The sequence below is a fragment of the Heterocephalus glaber genome, unplaced genomic scaffold, assembly GCF_053883595.1.
Source record: "Heterocephalus glaber isolate CG9 unplaced genomic scaffold, H.glaber_assembly_v1.0 deba00001729, whole genome shotgun sequence".
Lineage (NCBI taxonomy): Eukaryota > Metazoa > Chordata > Mammalia > Rodentia > Bathyergidae > Heterocephalus > Heterocephalus glaber.
In genome coordinates, this window is record NW_028258440.1 from 3,824,732 (window position 1) to 3,846,557 (window position 21,826).

A 21,826-nucleotide genomic window follows, 5' to 3' on the forward strand; every position below is an offset into this window, starting at 1 on the left:
AGGAAACTCGGAGCGACAGGCAGGGGGCAGGGGCCTGAGTTTGGCTCGGGCAACCTCTGCCCGGGGTCAGGAGAGAGGCGGGAAACTGGGAGGGGCGTAGAAATTCCGGGCTTCGGAGGACTGCAGGTGCTAGGCTGAGTTGGTGGAGATGGGCTCCCGAGCCTGGCGAGGGAGGGGAAAAGGTTGGGGCGGGCCGGCTGGCGGGCGGGGGAGAGAGGGAGGCGGGGCTCAGAGCCCGAGAGGCTGTCCTTAGGCAGCTCTCCCCATGCCGGGCAGTTCGCTGCATCTGAAGGAGCTCGCTGGAGAACCTCCAACAGCGGAGCGGGCCTTCAACTACCGTAAGTACCTGCAAATGAGCGCATAGTCCAGTGGCTAAAGATTAATTACTGGCCACCAGATTCTAAATAAAACCCCGAGAGAGTTTCCCTGCAGTAATTAAGCGCCGTAAATCAAACTGCTCCCCACTAGTCTGTCCCCTCACCCCCCTCATCCCTGCCTTCCTCTTTCCCTCCCCGGATCCCAGCCGTGCCTCGCTGAGAATGTCTGGCCCTGTAGCTGTCTTCTCTTTGCCTTCGCAGTCTTCCCTCCAAACCCTCAGCTGAGCAGGTACCCGTCACCCCTCCGAGCCTAATCTCTTTGATTCCTGGAGCCCTCATAGCTGTGCAGGGGGCGAGCCACTAGACATTTCGGGCATGTCACCCTCCAAAGCACTGCGGCGCTGCCTAAGGGTGGGAAACAGCTCAAGTTGGGAGCGGGGGTGGGGTGAAAGGGCAAAAATGGGCGTGGCCAATTAACCTGAAACTTAGGGCTGTTGCCTTATCTCCTGAGCAATTCCTCATTTTGGCTAGACATATATGGTACAGTTCCCTTAGTGACTGTGGAGTGGTCAGCCATGCTGAGAAGTCCAGTTTTCCTGCTTCACACATGCCCTGAGGAGGCAAGCATGCTGATTTGGGGGTCCATGTGGTAAGAATGCAACCTCAGAGAGCATTTACTGGGTAGAAGCCCAGCCTGAACCTTTCCCTTGGCAGAAGAAGCTGACTCCCCCAGCGATCCTGGCCCAGACCACCTCAGGGGAATAGAGCAACAGGGTGGCATCCAAGCTTTGGCCTGGCCCTCAGAGGAGGGGGACGAGGTGCTGCAGGAAAGCGGATGGAAAGAACATCTTTAGGGCCCTACACTGCTTGAATGCCCTCTTAGTAAAGAAAAAAAAACCCCACCTTTTTATATGAAATGCTCACTATGTGTCTGACCCTGTACATTTTTTGTCTTTAATCCAAAACAACACTGCTAGGTAGGTATTATTCCCCCATTTAACAGATAAGGAAAGTTCAAGGAGGCCAAATGGAGCATCCTTCAATGAAAAGGGAGAAATGCTAAGCAGAGTCCTGCTTTCTTGAATTCTCGCTGTCCTATGCCCTCTACAGCCCAGATGTTTTGAAAATGACCCCTCCCCTCTTCTTGCTCCTCCATGTTGCCCACCATTAGTACTGAACCAAGTTAAGGGCTGAGGTCCTGGGATGAGTTTGGAGATGCAAAATCTGCCCCTTTCTCCATTTTAGAGCTGCCTCTACCCCACTCTGGTGATCTAAGATTAAACACTGGAAGCCAGCCAGTACATCTGACTTAGAGTAGAGATTCAGTGCAGGAAAATTGGCCTCAGTTTGTGAAGTGAGTACACACCTTCCCTTAGTGAAAAGTTACTGGGTTCAGAAGGAAGTACAACAACTCAGGGGGCTGCCTGTATAGGAAAGATCTACAGTCAATAGTGAATTCTGGGAAAATCAGAAAGGCCTCCTTGAACCCAAATATTTCTATTAGTTTGCCTGAAATTACAGACAATTCCATTTTCCTTGGACAGTGAACAAAACTTCATAGAAGTTATGGGCAGCTAATGAGTCATTAATACCTTATGTTAAAGTGTAAGCAGTTTGATTCTCCAGCACCTAATTGCGCCATGGGAGTATTATGGATTTTGGGGTAAGACATGAGTGAGGGTAATATGAATCTAAAGCATTTCATACAAGGGACAGTCTCCAAGGGATGAAATGAGAAAGAGAGGGGAGGTTGAAGAGGGGGGCAAGGGCCATCTCTGGAAATTTCAGTGGTGGTTTTGAGCATAGGCCTTGGAGTTAAGCATGGATTTGAATTTGGGCTTTAATATGTAGTGTCTCTTAATGTTGGGAAAATTACATCTCCACTCTAAGATTCATTTCCTCATCAACAAAATGGTGATGGCATTAATGGCTCCTTAGCTGTTATCTGAGGACTCAGCATGTACATGCGTGTATCTGCAGAAAGAATCCAAAAAGGTGACTCTGCACCACCTATCTAATGGGGTTTTTGCAGGATTCTAGTAGGTCACTCTCTCAGTCTCTGAGATCCCAGAGACAAATAGACATTTCAACAAAAATGACATCTTAGATACCAGCAAAAACTAGGTGGGGGGATGGGGAAGTGAGGAAAAGGGGTAAGGAGAGGAAATGGCAAGTGGCCTTGTAATACCCCGCATGCCTGTGAGGCAGTGGAATGTAGGGTCCTCCAGTGCAGTTTAGCAATCTTTAAGGAGCAGGACAAGTCCCCTGAGTAACAACAGTTCTGTTTGTAGATTCCACCACCTGCTGAGAAGCAAAGCCTTTTGACCCTGGAGAGAAAAGGAAAGGGAGCCACCATGCTGTGGAAATTCACTCTCTTGCTCTTTTTTATTCGTGAGTACATGGAAAGGGTGAGGGGCAAGTGACTCTGTCCTAGGTACCCCAGAGAAAGGGTACTTTGGGGAGGAAGAAGGGAGTATCAAGGATGGAGGACAGAGTAGGATCTCTCCTTCACCATAATCGTTTTTTTCAAGGCTGAGTTTAGGTATGACATTGATCGGTAAGTGAATTCCACTCCTTTGGGTACCTTCTTTCCAGAAGGAGCCAAGACATTGACCTGCCTGCATAACCCTGACATAACTTCCTGGAAATCCTAAAGCCAGATACACCTGCTTGGGAATCAGAGACTCTCCCTTTGTGACTTGGTTACCACAGAATCATGATGAGCTCTATCTTAGATGGAAAGGGAGCTAGATTTTCACTTTATTCCCCAACACATTTGGGTTCCTTGAATAAATATCATGGGGTTGACGCCCCATACCTACAGGAGCAGACACTTTTGTTTCCAGAGGCAAGAGGAAGGATTTGGGTTGGGGGCTAATTTTAAGGTATGTTGGGGGGTGTTATGGGAGGGAGGGGGCTGGACTGCTTACATCTTTGTGGTCTTTGGAAATAACAGCAATGGAGTCTCAACCGGATCTGTGGATGGAGTCCAACTACCCACAGGCTTCTTGGGAGAACATCACACTTTGGTGCAGAAGCCCCTCTCAGACATCAAGCAAGTTCCTGCTGCTGAAGGATAAGACACAGATTTCATCGTTCTGCCCTTCCTATAAGACCTTCCAGGCTTCGTTCTTCTTAGGTGTTCTCACTGAATCCAATACAGGTCTTTATAGATGCTGTTACTGGAAGGAGACAGGCTGGTCAAAGCCCAGTAAAATTCTAAAGTTGGAAGAACCAGGTAAGAAGATAGAGATAGATATTCAAGAACAATACCCAGCTCCTAGGATTCAAACTTCCCTTCTTAGGACAGGGTTTGTTTAATTCATTCATTTTGTTCAAATATGTGTGTGCATGCATGCATTCAACAGTTAATAAATAAATACCTACTCTGTATTAGAGAATGCACAGCAAGGATACAGACTCTGGAGCAGGCATGGGGAAAGAAGAGGTAGCAAATAAGGATCATACGGGGAAGCCTCATCTAAAATAGAGCTCCTGTCCACTGCTCTCTGTGCAGCACTATCTTTGTTGTACCCAATTCCAGTTCATTCTTTCTTTTCAGGCCAGCGGCCCAAGCCCATCTTCTGGATCCAGGCTGAGAGATCCCCTCTTGCTGGGTGTAACGTTAACGCTCTCTGCCATGGCTGGCTGCAGGATTTGGTATTCATGCTGTTTAAAGAGGGGTATGCAGAACCAGTGGATTACCAAGTCCCAACCGGGACAGTGGCCATATTCTCCATTGACAACATGACACCTGAGAAGGAAGGGGCTTACCTCTGCCATACTAACATCCAGATGCTCCCCACTCTGTGGTCAAAGCCCAGCAACCCCCTGAAGCTGGTTGTAGCAGGTGGGTGTGGCCATGGCTGCTGGCATCTGACAATTATTCTCCCAGGGATCACGGCTGGTTGAACCAGGGTTGATGGTTTTACTTCCCTCAGCCAGTTCCTGCACCCTGCAAAGTCCATGAGATAGAGTCATTTGACATTTCGCTGAGGCACAAATTAGAATTGCACATGCTGCAAGGCAGACATATGGGAGCCAATCACTTGGCTTGTGAGTGAGCCCAGCCAACTGTTTGCAGCTTCAGCTCATCTCAGCTTTGTTGTTCTCTATCTATTGAATATCATGCATTCATTCATTCTTTCAACCAGTATTTATTGAGCACCTAGTATGTGCCAGGCACTGCCAATGTAGTCTTATAAACTGATTTTTAAATTTTTAAGTGTGTATTTATTTGTGATTATTACTTTTAAGAGTGCAAATCAAATGAACTGTTAGTGTGGTGATTCTAAAGAAATGATGAAGAAAGAGATAGTTTGTGTTTCTGAGATGACTTGATAAATTACTTTGTCCCATATTAATACAGCTAGTAAGGCACCACCAAGCTTCAAACACAGACCATGGCTTCCCTGAAAGTCCACATGCCATGCACACACTCCAGCCATAACCCACCAGCCCATGGCCTGGATGTTTCTAGATGGAATTGGCCATCTTTAGTTTAGGCCCTCCATCAAGCAAAATAGACATGGGGAAAGCCATGCTACAGAAAGTACCCTGGACTTAGAAGTAGCAATCCTGGGTTCTAATTCCACCTCTGACTCTGCCTCCCTGTGTGATCTTGGGCAAGTCACTTCATTTCTCTGTGTTTTGGTTTCTTCCACCTTAGAAAGAGATAACAGCATCTGCCTGACCTATTGTGTCACGCCTCTCTATGCCTCAGTTTGCTGGCCTGAAAAATTGGTATAATGATAATGCCTACCTAACAGGGTTGTTGTGAGGATTTGCTTAAATATGTGTACAGTGCCTGGCATATAAGCTCTCAATAAATGGTAGATATTAATTTTATTAGTATAGATTTTTATTGAGAATCAAAGAACAGAGGACTGCCTGCTTGAACTGTGTGTATGAATGTTTGTTGTACACACACTCTTCCAGTGTAGATTCCACTAACACACACCTGTATCTCCAGTATTCCCTATTAGTCCATGAGCTTTTTGCTGACAGGGACTGTGTCTTATTTACCTTCATGAGCCTACTCATATGTGATGCCTGACATATCCTAAATGTTCTATGAGTGCATGACAGAGTTGACCCTTCTATTGTGGATGGTATAACTGGGATGAGGGTAAGAAAGAGTGCTATGGGACTTCACATTTGTAGTCCAGTCACCTTGGAGGAATGCTCCATAGAAGTGAGGGTAAGGCCCCATTAGGAGAGACTCTATTGGGTTGCAGACTTATTGACCCAACTCTCTTTAACAGTACCTTCCAATCTTATGTTGGATATCAGGTTTGAAGTGAGTTTAATGTGTTTTTTTTTTAAAAAAAACTCTCCTTAGCAATATGTACTAACATTCATGTTCTGCAGAGATGAACTCGGAGTCATTTTCAGAGATTTGGTTTTACAAGTGGTTTGTTATTTTAGGAACTAGCAGAAACAGGGGATCCTGGATGTAGGTATTCACACAGAGCTCAGAGAAGCTGGTAGAGTCTGGTGAGAGGAAAGGAGCATAAGTAAACCTACCCTTGGCTACATCCTAGAGGAGGCAGAGATCCAAGGATGGGGTTGGTAGACAAACTTCAACACACTAGTTTGTGTCCACAAAAGCTAGGGCAGAAAAAATAGAAAAATAGAGAAGAATCACCTTACCTCTAACTCCAGGGTCTCTTCCCTTTCTAGGACTCTACCCCAAACCAACTCTAACAGCATATCCTGGGCCCATCTTGGCACCTGGAGAAAGCCTGGATCTCAGGTGCCAAGGGCCAATCTATGGAATTACCTTTGCTTTAATGAAGCTTGAAGACCTGGACAAGTCCTTTTACCATAAGAAGCCAATAAAAAACGAGGCACGTTTCTTCTTCCAGACTTTGACGATCCATGATTCTGGACATTACCTCTGTTTTTACTATGATGGATCATACAGGGGTTCACTCTTTAGTGATATCCTGAAAATCTGGGTAACCGGTAAGAGAGGGGTATGCTATGGGACCTACGTTAGGAACTAAGGATATAAAACTCCTTCTGGGTCCCCTGGAGATCCTAATTATACAGCCAGGGCTAATGGTGCAGGAAAGGAACAGAATTTGTACAACTGGCCATAAGCAGGGATTTGCCAAGGGTAGCCTGGAGAATGAGGAGGGAAAAGACCCTAAGTTGTCAGAGAGAGATATCAGGCCATTAGCCCTGTGTATTTTGGATCTTGTCCTAGATGCTTTCCCCAAGACCTGGGTCCTTGCTCCGCCCAGTCCTGTGGTCCTAATGGGTCAGAATGTAAGCCTGAGATGTCGAGGATCAGTGGATGGTGTGGGACTTGCACTCCATAAGAAAGGAGAAGAAACACCACTTCAGTTTTTGGGTGCCACCAGCATTAATGACAACAAACCATTCTTTCTCCATAATGTGACCCACCATGATGCTTGCATCTATAGTTACCACTATTGTCTCACCTGGAAGACCTCCATTAGGATGGGAACACACAATACTGTGGAGCTTGTGGTTGTAGGCAAGTGCTACCAACTGGCTTTTTAAAAAAAATCACCAACCTGCTTGTTTTTATCATCATTACAGTATTCTAAGTAGGAGCTAGTGGCCTTTGGCACTCCCTTGGGGCTATGAGCCAAGAATAAACACACTAGTAGAGTAGTGTAGAACTTTCTCCAAATCGTTAAGGACCTTCTCTCTCAAGATTGTTCCTCAAGGTCTACCTCTCAGCATGCCCCCCCCCCCGTGACCCTAGAAAACTTATTTTTCTTCAGGCCAGGGGAAACTTATGTGTGTGAAGTCTTCCAGACTGAAGGTAGGAACCAGGGGTCCTTAGAGCTCCAAATTAGGGGCAAAAGTATTCCTAATGTACAGCCAAATTGAGAAGACCAAATGGGGAGCTCAGAAAAATTTGGTAGTAGGTGGGAAGGTAGAGTTCGAGATCAGTTCTAACTCTGGTGTCTGGATGTGTTTCAGATAAGCCTCCCAAACCCTTGCTGGCAGCTTGGCCCAGCACTGCGTTCAAGAGAGGAAAGGTCATTACCCTTCAGTGCCGAGTATCTCATCCAGTACTTGAATTTTCTCTGGAGTGGGAAGAAAGAGCAACATTCCACAAATTCTCAGTGGATGGAGACTTCATCATCACTAATGTTGAAGGGAAAAGCACAGGGACCTACAGTTGCAGCTACCGCACAGAGGCACTTCCTAACATCTGGTCACATCACAGTGAGCCTCTGAAGCTAATGGGGCCAGCAGGTGAGTGGATAACTTTTCATAGTAATGGCCCTCCATACCCCTGGGATTCCTAGAACAGTGCCAGAAAGATATGGGAAAAGGAGTCAGGGGCTTGGAAGTCAGAGTCCATGGGTTTGGTTTTCCTTCCCCTGGAGTAGTCTCACAATCACTTAAAGGCAGTGAACAGGATGCTTACAAGGCTACTGTTCTCCATGAAGAGGAAGGCCACTTCCGCCTCACTTACCCTATAGAAGCACTGTTAGTAACCAGCCCCCCTTCCCACTGTGAACGTATTCAGTTACCTCTGTCTTCATCAAAGCCCCTGCTTCTGGTCTTCTCTGGCCACAGGTGTGCTCACCTGGAATTACGTTCTGAATGAAGCTTTCAGGTTGTCCCTAATCATACAGCTTGTTGCCCTGCTGTTGGTATTGCTGTGGATAAGGTATAAATGTTGGAGACTCAGAATCAGGTAAATGTCTTGTTCCAGCCCACTGCTTTCTACCCTATTCCAGGCTCCCCTGGTCTCAGGAACCAGTCATGCACACTTGAGACAAGCTACAGGGGCACACCCTACATAGCCCATACTTTCTGGGCTTAGACAAGACTTTCTTATCCCAGTTGTTTCTCTTTCACCTCACAGAGGGGTCATCACCCAAGCCAGAGTGTGGCAAAATGTGTAATTCTCCGAGCTGGAGAAGTAATCCGAACTGAATTCACTGACCCCACCTCTACCTAGAGTGCCCAAACCTCCCTGCCCCTCAGGCACGATTGCAGTCTCCCCCTTTAACTTGATCTAAACTATTTTCTCTTGTAAAAAGCCATGTTATTCTCTCTCCCGGGTTGATATTCAACTCCCATCCACACTTTTCATGATTACCCCCAGCTCTCAAGGGCTAGAGAGTCTTGTGGTCTATCCCAGTTGCCTTAGAAACCAGCCTCTCTGCTATTCTGGCCTCCAACCACCTGTGCAAAGAATCCTGGGAATATAGCCTGAACCTGCATAGACACCTGATAAGGCAATGGATGGAGCCAGGAAGTCAGACTGTTTCCTCTACCCAGAAAATGGCAAGCCGAACCAAATCTCTTGGCATTTCCTTTGATTCACCTCTCTCCCTAATCCCTATGGCTTGTCTCATGCTACTCTACTGGGGAATGAGAAGAAAAACAACATGTCTTAACCTGGCATGGGGTCTTACCTCCTGAATGCTTTGCCCACTTCTCCCTCACACCCTGCTTCTGGCTGTACCCTCCATGTCTCTGTGTGATCATAGAATTTTGTGTGTCTGGGGGTGTTCAATACACAATGGATGATGACTATAATTATGTGTGTCCGTGTTTTCCACTGGGATCTGAAAAACAGAGTGCTTGGACAAGGAGAAGGGAGCCACCTGAGATTTCTGCAAAAGCTACCACCCTTTGAGTTTTCAAAAAGTTTCAATGGGGATCAATTTCTGGATCTTCCTAGATTCTGCCCTGAGTCCTAGACATATTAAGCTACCCTCCGAGCCAGGGGTCAGAAAAAAATGTCACTTCATGTGTCCCATCCTGTCCCAGGACCATTGCATCAAAGAATGAGATCAGAAACCAGGTTTCAGAGAAAGCAGTTTGAAAAGTGTTTTTCTGACCAGGAAGTGGGGGAAGGGTCAGTATTTTCTAAGTAAAAGTGGTCAAATGGATTTTGGTTTCATATCCTCTAACTTGAAAGAGCCAAACCTGCTGTACATTTCTAGTCCTACTCCGGGGTGGAGGGAGGGGGATCCCACTCTGACAAGCTTAGCTCAGCACTGACAGTCTTCTGGTAATTCATCATGGCTGCCTAGGCAACCCTTCCATAACAACGGCAGGTGAGGCAGGTCAGTCTGAGGACCAATGCTACCATAATAACAACTGCTTCCAAACTTAAACTTGATGATGGAGAAACACTCAAGGTTGCTCCCTCCACCCCCACTCCCAGAGCTACCGATCAGATTGAGCTCCAGGGCTTCTGAGAACTGCAGATACAAAAACATTTTCCCATCTGACATCTGGATTCCAGCAACACCCTAATCAGGGGCCAAGGGGAGCTGACATATGATATGGGCTGGGGAGGGGGGTTGCGGGGGGCATGTGGGTCAGGAAAGAGCAAGAGATTTTGTAGGTGGTTAGGCCCTCAAAAAGAAAAGTCATGGATGTCAGAAAAGGTTATATTCCACTATCCTGGCAATACCCAATCCCGACTGGGTAAAGAGTAAACCAATGACATAAATTGCCGCCCCCTTCTCCCCGCCCTCCCCCTGAACCCAGCAACTCCCCTCATCTCTTTTCTGGTCTCACTAGAGAAGCCTGGTTGCTGGGAATAGCTCAAAGGGTCACCATGCTCTTCATCGTCACAGCCCTTCTCTGCTGTGGTGAGTACCAGGGGGTGGGAAAGGGCCTGGGCAGCAGGCCGGCTGGGTGAAGTCCTGTGGAGGAGGGGCAGAGCCCTGGCAGCACTTTCTCTTACAGGACTGTGCAACGGGGTATTGACAGAAGAGACTGGTGAGTTATCCCTGCTCCAGACTGGGACATTCCTCTCTGGAGATCTGAAATAACTACAGTGTCAGTGTCAGTGGCCAGGGAGTGACTGGTTGGGAGGGAAGGACAGCCAAGAAGGGGCACTTGCTAAAGCTGCTGACAAAATTTAGCCTTCAATTGTGCCTTTCTGCCTGCAAGATTTCCCCCAAGCTTTCTGCACTTTTCTGGGGCTCAGCTGAAACATTGGCTTCCTCTTTCCCCAGCACCTGAGAAAGGAAGGAAGGAAGGAAGGAAGGAAGGAAGGAAGGAAGGAAGGAAGGAAGGAGAAGGGAAGGGAAGGGAGGGAGGGAGGAAGGAAGGGAAGAAAAGGAGCAGGTCGGAATTTGAGTTGAAAGGGGAAGGAGGCAGTGTGATCTGGGTAGGGGTTCAAGGTCAAGGAAAGGAGGGGGAAAGAGGAGAGAGGATGGCTTCATTAACTCTGCTGTTTCTAGAAATAATCATGCCAACCCCCAAGCCTGAGCTGTGGGCAGAGACAAACTTCCCTCTGGCCCCGTGGAAGAACTTAACCCTGTGGTGCAGAAGCCCCTCTGGCTCTACGAAGGAGTTTGTGTTGCTGAAGGACGGGACGGGGTGGATCGCAACTCGCCCAGCCTCAGAGCAGGTCCGGGCTGCCTTCCCCCTTGGTGCCCTGAGCCAGAGTCACACAGGGAGCTACCACTGTCATTCATGGGAGGAGATGGCTGTTTCGGAGCCCAGTGAAGCACTTGAGCTGGTGGGGACAGGTAAGAAAAGGTGGAGGGTCCTCCGGAGGGGCCCTGGGATGGGGGAGGGGCGGGAAAGGGAGTGAGAGGAGACTGATAGCAAGAGCCCAGGGGTAGCCTAGGATGGATTTATTTTGTTGTTGTTGTTTTTATTTATTTGTGTTGCTGAGAAAGTGAATCTGAGTGTGCCATCTGGGCGCCTCCAAACTTTTGACTCCTTTTCCACCCCATTTTGTTTTCCAGACATCCTTCCCAAACCTGTCATTTCGGCTTCTCCCCCAGTCTGGGGCCAGGAACTGCAAATCCGGTGCAAAGGATGGCTGGCAGGCATGGAGTTTGCGCTGTACAAGGAGGGAGAGCAGGAACCTGTCCAGCAACTTGGTGCCGTTGGAAGAGAAGCCTTCTTTACAATCCGAAGAATGGAGGATAAGGACGAAGGCAATTACAGCTGCCGCACACACACGGCCACGCTCCCCTTCAAGTGGTCTGAGCCCAGCGAGCCCCTAGAGCTTGTCATAAAAGGTAGAGCTGAAAGCGAAGGGGTCTGAGAGGGAGGAGATGGAGGCAAAGCATCTGTCCCACACTCTTCTTCCCAAGGCAAACTTTGCTGCTGGTCCTAGGAGCCTGTGTACAATCTTAGAGGCAGGCAGGCGTGGCGCTGGGAGTGTCAGGGCCTCTGCCTGCATGATATTAATAGCCATAATCGTTATTAATAGCTTGGGTTGGTGGAGGGTGATTTAATTTTTCTAATTATTTTCCCATCAATTATTTCATTTAACTATAGTGCACATCTTCAAGGGAGGTGGGGCAGGTATCATTCTTCTTTCTTGTTCAAATGGGCAAATCGAGGCACAGGGAACCAGCAGAGTCTCAGTGAAAATTCACTCCTTTCACTAGCCTCTGTTGCCTGCCCCAGTGACAGGGGACATTCACCGAGAGGCAAGGAGGGGCAAGGGTGATGGTGTCCCTGTAAGATTTTTAAATTTACCTCTTTTGGAATGAAAACACTATAGAAAGCAGAGCAGCTGCCCAGAACCAGTATTTGTTGTATTTGCTTGCTTTTTTTCTCTCTTAATTTGTTTTTGCACTGTGTGTATTTTTATAGTGTTTGGTATTTGTTTTTTGTTTGCCTCCTAGAAATGTACCCGAAGCCCTTCTTCAAGACATGGGCCAGCCCTGTGGTCCCCCTGGGTGGTCGAGTGACTTTCAATTGCTCCACCCCACACCAGCACATGAGCTTTATTCTGTACAAAGATGGCAATGAAATAGCGTCCAGTGACCGCTCTTGGGAAAATCCAGGGGCCAATGCAGCTTACTTTCTCATCATTTCAGTGGGCATTGGTGATGGAGGGAACTACAGCTGCCGCTATTATGACTTTGATATCTGGTCTGAGCCCAGCAACACTGTGGAACTTGTGGTGACAGGTTAGGAATGGGAAAATCCTGGTGGTGGTGGGTGACACCCTGGCACAGTGGATGGAAGGGCCGTCAGTGGGAAAGGAAGAAATGCTTCTTCTAAAAGACACTGAGAAAGTGCTACGGATGGTGCCTGGCTCATGGCAAACAGTCCATTGTAGGATAGCTGCTCACATTATTATTACAGGAAGGCCAGGTAGGAGAGCGGGAGGCAAGTAACTCACTTCTGAGAAGAGAAGTAAGGCAGATGGAGGTGCCCAGTCCAACAGCCAAGTTCAAGTTGCTCTATTTCTGAAATCCTTTTGTGGCTTGGCCTTGAGCATTAGGTTCAATGTCCACTTTTTCTTTAGCCAGGCTGTCAGAGATTGGTGGGCTGGATGGCCCTCAGAGGATGGGAGGAGACCTTGAAATGTCAGCTGCAGCCATTACAAATGATAATTTTCAAAGGCTGTTTAACATCATAAGGAAGTGTTTACAATATAAAGTTAAGTGAAAAATATCAGATTGCCAAACTGAATACAGTGGTGTCCAAATTGTGTAGTTATAGCTGCATGGACACAAGCATGTATAGAAAAAGTAAATGGAAAATACCTAAACAAAAGTTATCTCTGATTTGATAGAACTGTCTTTTCTGGGGTTTTTTTTTTTACCATATTTTCTACAATAAACGCATATTGTATCTCCTAATGACACAACAAAAGCTGTTTGCAGAATGCAGTGGTTGGACTTCTCTCATGTTGTGATCTCTTTAATTCCAGAATTCTTCCCCAAACCCACTCTCCTGGCCCAGCCAGGTCCTGTGGTGCTTCCTGGGGAGAACGTGACCCTGCGCTGCCAAGGGACTTTGAAGGACATGAGGTTTGCCCTCTTTCAGGAGGGAACTCAGGTTCCCTTACAGTTCCAGAGTGCTTCAGGGAACTCTGCTGACTTCCTCCTCCACACTGTCAGAGAAAAGGACTCTGGGAACTACAGCTGCATCTACTATGAGACAACCATGTCAAACCGGGGCTCATATTTCAGTATGCCTCTCATGATCTGGGTGACTGGTAAGGACAGACAAAGCATGGGACTGGGATGGAGACAACTGGAGCAGAGGTTAACAAGGGTAATCTTTTCTGGAAGGCCAGGCTAAACCATGGTGGGGAACAACTGAGTCCAGGAAAAAGTTAAAGGGTTAACTCAGGTCGTGCGAAGCTCCCATACTCACCACTATCTATCTTTGTTCTCTTTCTAGACACATTTCCCAAGCCATGGCTGTTTGCTGAGCCCAGTTCTGTGGTCCCCATGGGGCAGAATGTTACTCTCTGGTGCCAGGGGCCAGTCCATGGAGTAGGGTACATTTTGCACAAGGAAGGAGAAGCCATTTCAAAGCAGCTCTGGGGGTCCGCTAGTAATGATGGGGCATTCCCCATCACCAGCATAACTGGTGCCAGCACAGGGCATTACAGCTGTTGCTACCACCCTGACTGGACCAGCCCTGTAAAGATACAGCCCAGCAACACCTTGGAACTCATAGTCACAGGTAAGGGAGTGGTGCTTTGCTGTGGGTATGCGAGTATAGAAAGGAGGGAATTCACTGGTTCATGAGAGATGTTTTCAGAGCCCAAAGAAAGGCCAGTAGTAATCTTCCCTCTTTACTGAACAGAGGCTCCAAAGGTGATGCCCTGGGAAGTGGCCTCTTCTCTCTGACTTGGGGTTCATTTCTTCCAGGCTTACTCCCCAAACCCAGCTTGTTAGCCCAGCCTGGCCCCATGGTGGCCCCTGGAGAAAATATGACTCTTCAGTGTCAAGGGGAACTGCCAGACTCAACTTACGTCCTGTTGAAGGAAGGGACTCGAGCACCCTTAGAGCACCAGAGGCCAAGCGGGTACAGGGCAGACTTCTGGATGCCAGTGGTGAGAGGTGAAGATTCTGGCATCTATAGCTGTGTTTATTATCTGGACTCTGCTCCCTTTTCAGCTTCAAATCACAGTGACTCGCTGGAGATCTGGGTGACTGGTAAGGCCCTGGAGACTTCAGTGAGCAACTTAGATTTTGTAGCTTTTAGCAGTTAGCAATAAGGGGTAGAGGGCTAGGTTCAGAGTGAGCTCTTCTAACTCTATTTTTGTTGGTTGCAGATAAGCCCCCTAAACCCTCTCTGTCAGCCTGGCCCAACACCGTGTTCAAGCTGGGGAAGGACATCACCCTTCAGTGTAGAGGACCCCTGCCCGGTGTGGAATTTGTCCTAGAACATGATGGAGAGGAAGCACCTCAGCTGTTCTCAGAGGATGGGGACTTTGTCATTAACAATGTAGAAGGAAAAGGCATAGGAAACTACAGCTGCAGCTACCGCCTCCAGGCTTCCCCTGATATCTGGTCAGAGCCTAGTGATCCCCTGGAGCTTGTGGGAGCAGCAGGTGAGCGGGTAGCCCCTCCACAAAGGGTCCTGGCATGGCATACTTGGAGCCCCAAGGACAGCCCTTATGGAGACTGTCCAGATCAGGAAAGAGGAGAGGCTTTTGAAGTTGGAGATCTCAAGTGTGCCATTTTTCTCCTAAAGATGGTGAGGAGGTGGGACCTTAGGCAGGGAGCTGGACTTTTTCAGGGTCCTCCCCATCCCAGGAAAGGCAGGCTGTCTGCCTTGACATATGCACCACTAGTGACCATCCCTTCTGCAGGCTCCATACATGGCTCCCATGTGACTCTGCAGGAGGCCAAAGTGAGAGGGCAGCATGAGATAAAGAGGAACACATACTAACCATATACTAATCTTCATATGGCCTTTGGCTGTGCTCTTTTATACACCACAGGGCCTGCTGCTCAAGAGTGCACTGTGGGTAACATTGTTAGAAGTACCCTGATCGTGGTGGTTGTGGTAGCCTTGGGGGTGGTGCTAGCCATAGAGTGGAAGAAGTGGCCTCGACTCCGAACCAGGTAAATGCCCATCTGAGCCTCCTTCTGGAAAGCGAATACTGCTGGGAAAACAATGGTCCAAATATTTCTCTAGCATCTGAGCTCTACCATGCAACCTGTTTTCAGGTTGATGGTTCTCAGTCCTCTCTTACTAATTCTCTTTTCCTAACACAGGGGCTCAGACACAGATGGCAGAGACCAGACCATAGTGCTTGAAGAGTGTAACCAAGAAGGAGAACCAGGGACCACCACAAACTCTCCCTCATCAACCTCCCAGGGGATCTCAATGGAAATAACAGTCCCAGTGTAATAATCTTCTTTTCCAGAGTGTTCTTCTCCTCTCTTTTACCCTCAGAGACCCAGAAATCCGATTGGTCACCCTGTGAGTCAGCCCCATCGACTGCTCCTTGGCCTCTGATAACCTGAGTGGAGTAAAGGGGATTCTGGGAGTTTCAAGCTCCACCAGGGCAAGATGTTTCCTGAAGCAAAGTTCCCCACCCCCATAACTCCTCACTGTACTGATTTCCTGGCGCATGAAATTATATTAAAATATATTCTTCTGAATAAAGAAACTATTCACTATTTAACTGCAAAAACTATGGTAGTGGTCAACTTTTGTTCTGTTACCACCCCCACACTTGCAACTTAGCAGAAATGGCGTATTGGAGCTGACTTTCATGGTTGAATAAGAGGACACGTAGCTACTAGGCCAGAAAAATGAGTTCAAAGATGAAGTGGAGAAGAAGGGAGGGCTCAAAAATAGTACTTCACTATTTGGCTTGAGACATGATCACTGAATGAAGTACCCTTCTATTCCATGAATGAATGAATGAATGAATGGCAATGTTCTGCCCAAGTTGAGCCTGAAAAAGACAAACACTGAAGTTAAATTGTCTTCACCATGCTACTTTTAGGTTCATACCTAGCAAGCTGCTTTCAAACAGCAGGGTTGGCCTTCTGTAGAACTCTGAAACTAGGAAAGTGTGCTCTGTGACCCATACTACCAATCACAGGGTATATAAATTTATTCATTTAAAAATATAAACAGTTTATAAAAACTCACACTTTGCCCTTTTTAGAGACAGCCTTCTTTTCCCAAAGGCATTGGCCTCCAGTGGTAAGATCTCAGGGAGCAAGTAAACAGGTGACTTATGTGGTCTGAAGCAGGGACCTCCTAGTGTCCCCTCCCAAGGCCCCAAATAGGAGCAGCCCCTAACCTTTCTCTCTGGGTGACCTTTGCTCCATGGGTGGGAATTCAGTACACACTGGATTTGGGAGGGAGGCTTACCTATTTCCTTGAACCTTGTTTAAGACCTCAAAAAAATTGTTCCTTGTGTCCTAGAGAAGGTCTTGAGTTCTTCAGGTGACCCTAATGTTCTTCCCCCCAGCACTATTTAATTCTAAGCAAACACTGTTCAACAGAACAATATGCAAGAGTTTAGCCCACAGTGAGTTATTTATCCCCGAGTACAATAAAGTTTAGAAAGTAACTCCTATATTCTTGCATTAGGAAGCTTATTTACCCAGCTAGTTAATGAAAAAAATGCACCCCATTTCCCTTAATCCTTACAGAAAGAAACACTCTGACTATTATAGACTAATTTGTATTAAGCTCTTTGGAATGTAGAAGTACAAAGTCTCACTCTGATTTCCATTTGATGAGATTCTATTAGTCGTTTATACTAATTTCTTACAGCGTTTCTAAAAATTGCATTTCAAAAATGCTTTTACATTTGAATTTGGCCAAAGCTAATTGTTGCTTTGTGCTGAACACCATTCTCTGGCCTCAAACTCTGCATCTCTCATCCTCAGTTGAGCTGTACATTTTGAACACTGGAAGGAGGCCCATCCCTGGGCCTTGGTTTTAAGGTAAAAGTCCTTTGATCCTGTCAGATTTTGTTTTCTGATCTTTGGGTGTTTCAAAGTGTATACTCTCAAGGCTAGAGATAGGGCAGTGCAAGTTAGCAAGTGATCACTCGAGTGCTCTAGCTGTTCAACAAGAAAAAGAGAAGTGGGAAGAAAAGATCAGAGAGCCAAGGACTGAAATGTAGAGAAGCCGCCACGTTAGAATAGCAGAGCAAAGAAAAGACAAACATAACAGGAAAAGTACTCTTGTGAAATCCAGATATTGAACCTGGGGTCTCCTGTGTCAAAAAGGTTCAAATGGAGATATGCAGTCAGAGAAAAGTCTGATAAACCTTTCAGTGAGAAAAAAAATAGTGAGCAATATTGTGACACTGGACTATTAGCTGGCTTTCTAAAAACACGCATTCTGTTCTTTCACGTAGAGAACTAAATTTTACGTGTATTGGAAGGGAAAATATAGTTGTCAATTAACTGTGAGATACTTAAAGACAAAGAGTGGCTTCAGGATTTAACTTTTGTACTGTCTGCCAGATGAGTTAAATGTCTCTTTATAATGCAAAAGTCGTCACAACTATCTCAATGAATTAAATATCTATTTATAATTCCAACATAGCTTGTTGCTGACAATTCTCCACATGGTATGTTTTTTCAAACTGGTTGTCATGGGAATCAGTCCCTTTACCCCTGGCTGGTCTCTAATCATCAGCCTAGCATCAGGTAATTTCTGGAAAACAGAATCTCAATTAGGGTAGAAAATTTGAGAAGAGAATTTGTCTGGGGGACTCCAAAAAGAAAGGCCGAAGACTGCTCTCAAATTTTAGAAAATGAATGTAAACTCCTCCTGATCCTTGAGTTCACATACCTTCGGCTCCAGCATCTCAGAGATGCAGAAATTTGTGGAAGCAGTGTAGTGCAATCTGCCATTCAGTGCAGAATCTCCTCTGTAGCAAAGGTGACAGGTAGACACACAGTCTCTTCTTGCATACTCAGGGACAGGGTGCTCACCACGTCATGAGATAACTTGAAAAATCTCAGATTCTTCTAGTGGTCCCATATCTGCTTGCACGTATCCCCCCATAGTCACTGGCTCTAATTCTGACTCAAATTACAGCCCAGGTCAAACATACTTCTTATACATAGTGGTCCTAGAAAGTTTGGAAAATGAAGGTTGTTTTCCTTGAGTCCATTAGATCTCACTCAGGGGTACTATCTGAAAGTGGCCAGCACTGATTTGCAAATGTATTTATCTTGTCAACTCTAGATGATCCAAGTTCCACAAGGGCAAACTTCATGCCTTCCCCACTTCGCCAGATTCACCCAGAGCAACACTTTGTATACATTTTATATATCAACTTATTCTGCAATATTTACTGGCTTCCTTCTGTATGGCAGAGACAGTTGTGGACACTGAATGTGGTAGTGAGAGAAACAAACAACAATCTCTGCCCTTCTAGTATGAGAAATAGATCATTAATATCATTGGTAATAAATTATATGGAATATTACATGGTAAGAAATTGATCATGAAAAAGAAAGCAGAGAAAGGACATAAAGGGATCTATTTTGTGGAGGAAATTGTTGACCTTTTAAAAGGATGGTTGAGAAGGTGACATTTGAGTAATGATTTAAAGGGTGTGAAGGAGAAAGTCGTGCAGCTATCTGGGCAACTTGGACTCTAGTCAGAGTTAACAGCAGATGCAAAAGCCCTGAGACAGAAGAACAACTTGCTGGTTTGTGGAACTGCTCTAATAGGACTAGAGCAAAGTAAACCAGGAGGAGAGGAGGAGGAGATGGAGCCTGAGAGGTGATGGAAACTGATTCAGGAAAGACCATGGAAGTGTTTTAAGGACTTTGTTTTAACCTGCTGAATGAAATAGGAAGCTTCTAGAGTCATACTTAAATAGAGCCATCCAGCTTCCTCCAGACAGAGCAGACTGGGTGGGGCACAGAAGGATCTGCTGGGAGGCTATTGCAACAATTCCAGCAAGAGAGGCTGAGTTAGGCCAGGATGGTAACACAAGCAGCAATGAAAAATGGCTAGATTATCGAAATAATTTGAGGAAAGGATCAACAGGATTTGCTGACAGATTGGGTGTGGGGTGTGCTCTGTAAACATTTCTAATTGAAAAAAGAGCTGTTTCAAATATTAGCTTAGTGTTTCCATCCCTGAATTATTTTAATTGTATCCTCAAAAAAGAGTTGTCCAATGCCTCCCAATCCAGGTCATCACTTCTAGACAGTTTGTCAGTGAGCTTGTTATTGTCAATCCAGAAACACTATAAGCAGTATATAGTCCTATACATCTGCAGTTATCTGACCAGCACAGAGGACAGAGAAATGATTATTTTCTGGGATCTCAACTCACCATTTCTATTAATGCCATCTAAAATTATATGAGTCCATAGAAAGCCAGATCCTATTGTTGGCTCATAGAAAACTTGTGGTCAACTAAAACCCACAGCTCTTTATTTCATACAAGCTCTTGGCTATTCAAATTTTTTGGATTTTACTCATACAAGTGACATGTTATTTTACAATTGAGTTTTAACTAAAATGTCAGGCTTAATTTTTGGTAGATTTGTCTTCTAGGTCCACAGAGTCATATATTTCCACTTAGGTGAGCCTCTTTCTATATGTCACACTTACAGACACCACCTCATTTATTCCTAACACTCCTTGCTACTATCCCTATATTAAATGTGCAGGAACAGAGGCTTCAAGAGGTTAAGTATAAAGGCCAACCAGGTCATAGCCAAAGGTAAAGCTAGAAGCAGAATTCAGATTTGCCTGTTTTCAAAGCCAGCCATTCTCACACTGAACCTTAGATAACACAGTACCTGGAACATAGTAGGCATACAGTAATCATTTATTAAATTAACCACCTTCCCACCATGTTTTTTTATCTATTTTATTAAGAAACACTCATTTAGTTAGTATTTGTTAGGCTCCCTTTAGTGCTTTGCATTTATTAAGCACCTTAATCCTTACAATAAATCTATGAGGTAGGTACTCCTCTTCTTCCCATTTCTCGCAAAGGGGAAAAAAGAGCCACATAAAAATTAAGCAAGCTCATTAGGTCACAAAGCTAGCAAGTGTTAGATACAGGATTTGGACCCAGGCAGTCTGGCAGTCTGGCTCCAGGGCCTGTGTTTAAAACCACTAAGCTATGCCGGCTCAGGTTTCTGTGAGATCCTGACCTTGCACTCTCAAGGGAAGGAGATGCCTTGGCTTAATTCACTGCCCACTGCCAATGCTAAACCCAAAGCCCTTATGGGGAAAGTTTGTCCAGTCCCCTTCTTTCCCATTTCCCATTCTTCTCTATGGAAGCCGGCCCTCAAATGATCATAAGAAGGAATACTTGTGCATGTCCCCAGGCTTAATCTATCTTTCCCCTGCCCTATCACAGCTCCATGCCAGTCTGCTCTGCTGTAGACAAAATTCTTCCAACTTCTATCCCAGAGGGAGAGAGAGGGGTTCCACAGCTGAAGAGAGGGCCAATGTGATGAAATGGTCACATTCTGGGGAAATCCCTATAAAGGAAACCCCATGACTAGTGGCTGCAGGCCTGGAAAACAAAGATATTCCCTGAGGCCCCTCCCTGCCCCAACAATGGGCCTTTAGCCAGAGCACTCATACTATGTGGCAAATTAACTCTATGGGATCCTGTCTTGAGCCATGTTTTTGACTGGCTGTGGCAGGGATTTGTGGAGAAATTCAAGCCATTCACATAAGTTATCAGCCTATCAAGGATGACTTTTGTGGTAAAATCCCTTGTTATCGCAGAAGACTACTTTTTTTTTTTTTTTTTTTTTTTTGGTAACTGGGATCGAACTTGGGACCTTGCACTTGCGAGGCAGGAGCAGAAACACAGAGCTAAATCCTGGGCCAGAAGGCCACTTTTGGCACCATAAGTGAAAGATTCAAGAATAATCTCCCTGAAACAGTAGACTTGCAGAATGTACTGTAGGGGGCAGAATAAATTTTGAGCCTGAGAGAAATCTTGTAAAGCATGGCATGTGGCAGGAAAGTTGTCAAAATTAGCAAAAGTACCCTTAATTTGCAGAATCCTTACTGAAGCCTTTGTTCCATTTTGACCTCAACAGTCAGTCCTGGGAATTTATCAATCGATACCTCCAAAGTTAGACTTGACTCTACTCATGCAGACACTGTGAAGGAACCCTAGACTTGGAGAAGGTTAGATTTGAAGGGTTTATTGGAGATAATACAGTGCATCAACTTTCTACAACATACCAAATAAATGGCTGAGCAAACTCTTCTTGAATGCTTCTTGACACAGGGGGCTTACTACCTAGAAAGAGTGATCATCCCTTCCAGCTACCAGTTACAGTACCTGTAATGGTGAGGAAATTCTTTCAGTGTTTTGAGAGCTCCTTTCTTCCAGCTTTCAAATATACTGAAAACGTAGAATACAAAATCCTTCTTAAGTTTTTGCTTTTTGAAGTAAAACATCATGATTGTCTTCAAATATAGCAACCACAGTAAAAAGACCTCTGATTAATTTTAGATACAAAGAAACTATCAACTTGAATGTAATGGGCCTTATACTTCCATTAATATATCACTGTGCTCAATGGCATATCTAGCAGGCATAGTACCCTCATACTAAGTGGCCCTATACTAAATATGAAGTTAACTGAAACCCCTATACCTTTTAAGAAGTACTGTTAGGTTGTGCCTTCACTCTGAGTTTATGCAGAGCTGAAATAGACAACTTCATATTTTTCCCAGTTACATTAAAGTAAGAATTAGGTTTTGATGTTCAATTTCATACTATTTCACTCCTTGACAGATTACTTAATGTTACAACATCAGTTTTCTTTTTCTACAATGGAGATAATTACT

The 21,826-nt window shown here is 45.6% G+C and overlaps 1 protein-coding gene across 1 annotated transcript; it reads left to right on the plus strand.

Annotated features, from left to right (window-relative positions):
• Positions 1-265: 265 nt before the first annotated feature.
• Positions 266-15,693, plus strand: Igsf1 (immunoglobulin superfamily member 1). Its single transcript, XM_087199799.1, has 19 exons — positions 266-342; positions 579-606; positions 2,609-2,708; positions 3,274-3,555; positions 3,880-4,167; positions 6,000-6,284; positions 7,278-7,556; positions 7,884-8,004; positions 9,852-9,922; positions 10,020-10,052; positions 10,520-10,810; positions 11,033-11,311; positions 11,927-12,214; positions 12,964-13,251; positions 13,440-13,727; positions 13,916-14,203; positions 14,323-14,601; positions 14,995-15,118; positions 15,272-15,693. The coding sequence occupies exons 1-19, from the start codon at positions 266-268 to the stop codon at positions 15,405-15,407; spliced, it is 3,825 nt and encodes a 1,274-aa protein (XP_087055925.1). The 3' UTR covers positions 15,408-15,693.
• Positions 15,694-21,826: the final 6,133 nt, after the last annotated feature.

Coding starts and splice junctions, on each gene's coding strand:
- Igsf1 (XM_087199799.1), top strand. CDS start 266: ATGCCGGGCAGTTCGCTGCATCTGAAGGAGCTCGCTGGAGAACCTCCA. Junction 4,168..5,999: donor CCTGAAGCTGGTTGTAGCAG/GTGGGTGTGGCC, acceptor TTCCCTTTCTAG/GACTCTACCCCAAACCAACT. Junction 15,119..15,271: donor TGGCCTCGACTCCGAACCAG/GTAAATGCCCAT, acceptor TTCCTAACACAG/GGGCTCAGACACAGATGGCA.